The sequence below is a fragment of the Emiliania huxleyi genome, assembly GCF_000372725.1.
Source record: "Emiliania huxleyi CCMP1516 unplaced genomic scaffold EMIHUscaffold_63, whole genome shotgun sequence".
NCBI classification, from domain to species: Eukaryota; Haptophyta; order Isochrysidales; family Noelaerhabdaceae; genus Emiliania; species Emiliania huxleyi.
In genome coordinates, this window is record NW_005197273.1 from 565,698 (window position 1) to 573,145 (window position 7,448).

Genomic DNA, 7,448 nt, shown 5'->3' on the forward strand with positions numbered 1-7,448 from the left:
GCAGCAGGAGGAGGCCGCGTGCGGCGATGGGCGGCCGATGAGGTACACGACTAGGTCCAGCCCTGGGTGGCGCAGATCTGACGTTTTGTGACAATCGTCAGATCCGTGTTTTTTTGGTCTTGCGGTACATCTCTCCGCTCGCCACCTCACGCTCCGCCGTCCGGCCATGGATGGTTCGATGGAGCTCGCCGAGCTCCATCGAACCATCCAACTCCGGTCACCGGGTCTGAACGCGCTCAGCCTCAGGAGGTACCAAACCACGCAAATTCTGCACGCCTCGCTGCGCCGCTGGCTTGACTGAATCAGGCAGCAGCAGGCTGCTGCTGCTGCCACAGCAGCAGTCTGCTGCGGCCCTAATACGCAAGTTGATGACTAGCAGCACTGCCGGGGGCATTCGAGCCGCTACAGCCGGTGTGCGGCTGTGCACTGCCACCTGCCCGCGGCTACGCACAATGTGCGCTCTCGCATTGGATGAGCCCTGCTGATGGACCTGCATCGCCTAGCTGCACGAGAGCAATGCCGCAGGCAGTGGCCGTGGCATACACTGCGAGCACACTTGGTGCAGCTGCGAGGTGCAGCAAGAGCACGTCGTTCCTGCCTCTGATGCCACTCTCGCGGCTTGCAGCGCGTCACTCGCGCATGCTCTCCAGGAGCTATGGCGGGCGCGTGTGTGGGGCTGTAGCCTGTGTTTGGCCGGTTCTGACCCGTTTACTATCAGTATCATGTCCGGGCCACAAGAATCGCACACGGGTAGCGGCTCAGGGGCCCAGTAAGTCGCGGAATCGCCAAATGTCACAACCTGCGCCACCCAGGGCTGGACCTAGTCACACGGGTTCTCCGCAAAATTCCCGGCATTTTGACGATTTGGAAGAAAATTTGGCTGATTTTGGGCCCAAACCAGCCTCAGACTCGGCTCAGAGCCCAAAATTTGACGATTTCCACGAAGTTTTCCCGGGAAAATAGAGAGGAGAAGAGAGGGTGCTACAGCCCAAGGCACGCACCAGGTGTAAGAGTCGATTTGGGATGAATTCTTTTGCTAAGGGGCCGTTGTCTGCTGTGCCTTTTGTGGTGCTAGTCCGTGCCAGTCTGCTCATAAATAAATAAATAAAACGGACATCCCGAGCTGCTGCCATAAACAAATAAAACGGGCACGCCAAACGAGGGGTGGGAGAAGGACAGGGTCCCCACCTGCACGAGCAGGATCTTGTAAGGACGATCAGGGACACAGGGGAAGGGGAGCGGGGAGCGCATCGCGACACGGAGCTGCTGCCAGTCTGCTGTAACGCCCGTAGAATTCTTTTGCCTCTCTTGGCCGAGGCCAGCGCGGCATGTATGTGTGGTTTCTCGCACTTTCAGCGCTCACGCTCGTGAGGCCGCCGCTCCACGCTCAGCCTGTCGTAGTGAAGCTCGACGCAGCGCGAGTCCTTTCAACCCCTGCCATGGCAGGCCAGTGGCGCGGCCGCCAGCCTCGGAAGCAGTCGCTGCCCAAGCTGGCGCAAAATCGCCGAGGTCCGCCATACGGAGGCACGCGGTACTCAAATAAGCTCGCTCTCGCAAAGGGGGGCAACGGCGGCCTGCGTCGGCTGCGTTCTGGGGCGGCCACGAGAGCAGAGTTCGAAGGCCGCAAGCCTGCGTCGTCGCAGGCATCAAAGGGAAGCCTCCCGGAGCCACTTGCGAAGCTCGTAACCTTGCTCTACTACGGTGCATACGTCGGCGTCTTCGGAAAGATGGTGCTTGCCGTCCTGGAGAGGGGGCTGCCGGGCGCTGCAACTGCGGGCTAGCCGCCATCTTCACACCCACTTATAACGGCACACTGCCGCATCGCGCCAAGTCTCACCATCCACATCTGTGCTTCTTAGACTAGTAGTCAGTCTGTGGGAGACTCTCTGAAAAGTCTGAAAACGTGTATGTGCACGCTAGTCTTACGGATCTGTGAGCCAGGAAAAGGGTTGCTTTTCGTCTCCTTCAGGAGATGCAGCGCGGCGAGGGTTCTGATGCCTATGGGCTTCAGATCTCTCAGTTAGGCGAGTGGGTCTGCGATGCTTGCCTGGAGGGCTATTTGGGGGGGGGCTTTGGCGACTACTCGGAGCTGCGCAGCGGCTACCGGTTGCGCCGTATTCGAGTTACCCCTGGATAGGTCGCTCGCGCGACCTCTCCTGGATGCGCAAGGGGCCCATAGGGGTCACGCGGAGGGAGGCGCTGTTGGCGGCGGAGGAGGTGGAGGAGGTGAGTGAGTGAGTGACACACACACTCACACACACACACGTGGAGGAGGCCGCACGGGCGGCGGAGAAGGCGCGGGCGGCGGAGGGGGGGAAGGGCGGCGGCAGCGGGCGGCAGTCCCGCGAGGCACGCCGGCGGAAGGGTTCGTCTTCGCGGGGCGGGGTGCGCACTGCGCGCCGCGAGGATGAGGAGCCTGAGCCAGGGGAGGGTTGGGAAGGGGGGGCGAGGCCGGAGGAGTATGACGGCCTCTTCGACGGCCCATAAGGGGCCGTTGTCTGCTGTGCCTTTTGTGGTGCTAGTTCGTGCCAGTCTGCAGTGAGAGGGGCTGGCGGGCTAGAATTCTCCATCGGCTTGGCCGCGCTCTGGGGTCCAGGGGTGGTCGCTAGCGCTCTCGCCGCTGCTCGCCGCTGGTGCTCCCGCCGCCACCCGAGGATTCGGTTGAGAGATGGCGGCGCCGCAGCACCTCGTCGGCTTGGAGCACCAGCTGCAAGTCTCGCGCGAGAGCGCGCTTCTGGGCAACTACGAGGCGTCGCTCGTACACTTTGACGGCGCCATCTCGCAGGTGCAGCGCTACCTGCGGACTCTCGACGACCCGGCGCTGCGTGCAAAGTGGCTGCGGGCGAAGGAGGACCTCTCGGGCGAGTTCCAGATTGTCAAGGAGATCGTGGCCGAGCTCTCAAAGCTCCGCGCCGGCAGCAAGGCGGTCCCGCCTCCGACGGCCGCGGCGCCGCCGCCGTCGCAGCTGTTGCTCCGGCCGGACCCCGTCGCGGTCGTCGGCGGCCCGAGCGGCGCGGCGCAGCAGCGTGACCCGGACGTGTGGTCGCCGCCAAAGCCTCCTCCGGAGCGGTGCCCTCCTCCGCCGCGCCGCGCCGCGCCGCCCGACTGGGCGAGGCGCGATCCGCAGCAGGCGGCGGCGGCGGCGGCGGCGGCGGCGGCGGCGCCACAGCACGGGCCCGGCGCAGCGCGTGGCGCTCGGGCGGCGGCGGCGGGCTACGGCGCGGCGGCCGCCGCCGATGCTCCGCCAGCGGGAGGCCGGCGGCGCGGCGAGCGCAAGCCTCCCGTGCCTCCGCGTCCAAAGGCGGAGAGAGGCGGGGGGAGAGGGGCGCGGCGGTTTGTGGATGAGGTTTGTGCGGCGGACGCGGAGCTGGCGAGCATGATCGAGCGCGACATCCTCGAGCGGAGGCCGTCCGTGCACTGGGGCGACATCGCGGCCTCGAGGAGGCGAGGCGCTGACGAGCCGTGTGCGTGACTGCTGGTGAGTTGGTTAGGCGACATCGCCGGCCTCGAGGAGGCGAAGAGCGTGCAAGTCACTAGGCTTGAGTGGTGAGGCCGCTCTCGGTGGACCGGCCGACGAGTTGGCTAGGCGAAGCGCGTGCTCGAGGAGGCGGTGGTGCTGCCTCAGCTGATGCCGGACTACTTCCAGGGCATACGGAGGCCGTGGAAGGGCCTTCTCCATCGCCCGCCCTCCCCGACGCCTCGGCCGTGAACGGCGTCTCCTCACGGCTGTGGGTGTGAACAGGCGTGCTCATGTTTGGCCCTCCCGGCACCGGCAAGACGCTGCTCGCAAAGGCGCTCGCGGCCAATTGCACCAATAAGGAGTTAGTTGATAGCCAAGTGAGGGACCGGCAAGACGCTGCTCGCTAAGGCGCTGGCGAAGCCGAGCGCGGCACCGCTGCCCTCCCCCCCCCCGTCGGCCAATGAGCTGGCGAGCTCCTCCAGGCGCTGGCGACCGAGTGCGGCACCACCTTCTTCTCGGTCACCTCCTCCACACTCGGCTCCAAGTACCGCGGCGACGCGGAGCGGATGGTGCGGCTCCTCTTCGAGATGGCGAGATGGAGCCGAGATGGAGCCGAGATCGAGCCGAGGTAACGAAGAGGTGGAGGAGGGACCGGAGCCTTTCTACTCGCTTCCTCGCCTGTCTTCCCCTCGCCTCACGGCGGCTTGCCCCTCCGCCCAGGCGCGCTTCTACGCACCGTCCACCATCTTCATCGACGAGGTCGACTCGCTCGCCTCGCAGCGGGGCTCAACGGGCGAGCACGGCGGCGCGCCGCCAGGGCGCGTCCGGGGCACGTCCACGACGTGTCCGAGACATGTCCGCCAGGCGAGCACGAGGCGTCGCGCCGCGTCAAGTCGGAGCTGCTCGTGCAGGCGCTGGGCTCGGCAGACCTCGGCACATCTCGGCACACCTCGGCACACCTCGGCACATCTCGGCACACCTCGGCACATCTCGGCAGATCACGCGGATGATTCAGATCACCGGAGTCTGATGCTGGCCCTCTGCGCGTCCAGATGGACGGCGTGGGCGGCGGCGGCGCCGAGGACGGCGAGTGCAAGAATGTGATGGTGCTCGCCGGCTGCACCCTTCTCGGAACTTGCTCGGAAGCTTCTCGGAACTTGCGTGGAACCTCTCAGGTGCTCGCCGCCTCCAACTTCCCGTGGGACCTCGACGAGGCGCGTATCTCGGCTGTATCTCGGCTGTACCTCGGCTGTACCTCGCCTGTATCTCGGCTGTACCTCGGCTGTACCTCGGTTGTATCTCGGCTGTATCTCGGCTCTATCTCGGCGCGGGACCTCGACGAGGCGTTGCGGCGGCGGCTCGAGAAGCGCATCTACATCCCGCTCCCCGAGCCAGCCGACATCCGCACGCTCCTCGGCGCGTCGCTGTGAGGGCAACGCAGTCAGGCAGGTGCTGGCTCGACGCGGCACCGCCGCTCCGCGTCTTGACTGGGTAGGCATCAACCTCAAGGACGTGCAGCTCGACGCCTCAGTTTGCCTCGACGCGCTGGCCGAGCGACTCGCCGGCTTCTCGCCCGCCGACGTGAGCCGGCTGCATCTCGGCTGCATCTCGGCTACATCTCGGCTACATCTCGGCTCCATCTCGCCCCGCCGACGGCCTCTGCCGCGAGCGCGCGTTGGCGCGAGTGCCTCGCCCGTGCCCCACCCCCTGCTCGCTCGACAGGTGACGAACCTCTGCCGCGAGGCGGCGATGATGCCGATGCGGCGCGCCATCAAGGGGCTGCGGCACGACGAGATCCGCAGGCTCAAGCGCGAGGACACAGACACGCCGCTCTGCCAGGACGACATCGAGCAGTCGCTGCTGCGCATCAACAAGACGGTGAGCGAGAGCGACCTCGGCCGCTTCGAGGAGTGGCTCAAGGAGTTTGGCTCGACCTAAGTGTGGGGGCTGATCAGCTTTTATTATATTGTTGTGTTCTCAAATAGGAGTTAAAAATAATGTAATTAAATTATTTCAAATACCCTCTCACAGCACAAACTGGCACGACAAGGGCGCATCAGTGCGGCTCTCAGAGCCCCCCGCCCCACCCCGCACATACGGCTTTATATTAATTGCTTGGAAGTACACCCCCCCGCACTACCCCGCCCCCTGCCCGGGCTGCCCCTCTCTCTGTGGAGAGTGGAAAGAAAAAAACTCGACCCACGTAGACACGAGTGTGCGCCCGTCCACTCGGCGGGGTCGCAGCTGCCTCTGCGCGTCCTGTGGACGTACCTTTGTCGCGCGCCGGAGATGACTCGACGCCGCTGAGATCGGAGATCAAGCTCTGACAGGTCGCACGTCGCTCCTTTGACGCCGACGTGATTTACCCGTGCAGATCACATCAGGACACGGTCTCGACGCGCTCGGTACGACGCCTGCGACCCGTCTCGGGTCAGGTGGCACGACGCTCATCGCGCCTGCCAGCGCTGCCGTGCAGGTTGCCACGACGAGGTCGAGCACGCTCCTATACGCTCGAGCTTTGTTGCAAAATTCTAACGCTCGCCCAGCCTTCCTTTCCATCCCATTAAGCAGCCTGGGAACGGTGGCGGTCAGAGGCAAAGCCTGCGAGGGGTGGTGGAACCACATGTCACGGCCACCGCCGGCTCGACGCGACGATAGCCTCCGGAGGCTGACTTTGAGGCACCATCATCGGACGATGTCGACGAGTTGGGTCGCTCTCGCGGTAGCCAGGTAGCCCCCCATACTAGTAGCACCAGCCATGGCCTCAGGGAGCGCGGGCGAGGGCGCTGGGAGCAACACGGAGCTCCGTTGGAGACGTTTTCAAGATTAGCGTGTCAGAGTGAAATGGCACTAGCCAAACTGGCACGACAAGGGCGCATCAGTGCGGCTCTCAGAGCCCCCCGCCCCACCCCGCACTACCCCGCCCCCTGCCCGGGCGCTGCCCCTCTCTCTGTGGGAGAGAGGTTTTTCTCCAAGTCTCGTTGATGCGAGGCGGACAAATTCCTCCCTGCCTTCGGGCCCCGTCGCCTTCGGGCACCACGCACTCTCACACGCCAATACACGCGCGGCCGGCGCCCCTCATGCCCTTCTCCACGCACACCGCGTGAAAACTGCGCGTACGTCCCCGCGCGCACGCAAACACACGCCTAGCGCCCAGAAGCCTGTGTCATGTGCGTCTGCCCTGTGCTGGCACCCCATGGCTGCGCCAGCCGCCCGCACTCTCGCACCATCAGAGCTAGCCGCACGACCACTCACGCCGCGACGCGCGCGCCGCAGTGAACCCCACTGACAGTCCACGCCCTTTGCCAGGCGCCTGCACACTGTTTCAGGCACCATGCTCTACCAGAGCGCGCCGCGCCCGGCACGACGCAGCTCCAGCGCGCGAGGCGCGCGCGGCGGCACGCCGCGCGCGGCGGCCGCCGCGCACGCGCCCCGCCATCCGATCAGATCTGCACAGCCTGCCAGCAAGCAATGCAGCAGACCTGCTGGACACTCAACACACACGCACGCTCACGCCGCCCGCCCACTGCGCGGCTGACTGCACCCCTCGACAGCTCCGTTCCACCAGGCGAGGCGCGCTGGCTCGCCGCGCGCGCTCCCGGGCGGCTCGGCCAAGATTGCCTCACCTCCCCATGCCTGTGGCTGTGTAGAGTGCTCCCACTCCAAGACATTCTACGTCGAGGTCTGCGCCGTCCCCGGCGCGAGCAAGCAGGAGCTCTCCCCCCCTCCTCTAACCCACCTGGGGTACTCACAAACAGCCTAACCCCTCCCCTACCAACATAGTACCGAACCCTTGCCTCACCTCTCACCCTCCACTTCTCACCTCACCCCTCACCGCTTCTTCCCTTCCCCCCTCCTCACCGAGACCGAAACGCGAGAAACTTTGACCACGGATCTGTCATGCCTGTACCAACGCGCGCGTCTCAACTTCGACGCCGGACATAGGGCGCGGCAGCCAGGACTCTGCAGGATGGTCCGAAGTTACAGG

General features: G+C 65.3%; 3 protein-coding genes across 3 annotated transcripts in view; all 3 read left to right on the plus strand.

Moving 5' to 3' along the window:
- EMIHUDRAFT_104923 (hypothetical protein) overlaps positions 1–301 on the plus strand; it is a gene marked incomplete at both ends in the record, with an annotated part of 1,322 nt that extends 1,021 nt beyond the window's left edge. Inside the window, one exon of the mRNA XM_005763554.1 lies at positions 247–301. Within this exon, the coding sequence (XP_005763611.1) occupies positions 247–301 (55 nt within the window). The remainder of the gene's footprint in view (positions 1–246) is intronic.
- Positions 302–1,439: 1,138 nt separating this feature from the next.
- Positions 1,440–1,781, plus strand: EMIHUDRAFT_215048 (hypothetical protein; the record flags this gene model as incomplete). The annotated part of the gene is made up of 1 exon (XM_005763555.1): positions 1,440–1,781. The coding sequence occupies one exon, from the start codon at positions 1,440–1,442 to the stop codon at positions 1,779–1,781; it is 342 nt and encodes a 113-aa protein (XP_005763612.1).
- An 887-nt stretch (positions 1,782–2,668) lies between these two features.
- Positions 2,669–5,398, plus strand: EMIHUDRAFT_67481 (hypothetical protein; the record flags this gene model as incomplete). The annotated part of the gene is made up of 10 exons (XM_005763556.1): positions 2,669–3,462; position 3,523; positions 3,587–3,705; positions 3,834–3,837; positions 3,934–4,029; positions 4,181–4,282; positions 4,486–4,566; positions 4,636–4,744; positions 4,956–5,041; positions 5,183–5,398. 10 exons carry the CDS (start codon positions 2,669–2,671, stop codon positions 5,396–5,398), a joined length of 1,608 nt encoding a protein of 535 aa, XP_005763613.1.
- Between the last annotated feature and the right edge of the window lie 2,050 nt (positions 5,399–7,448).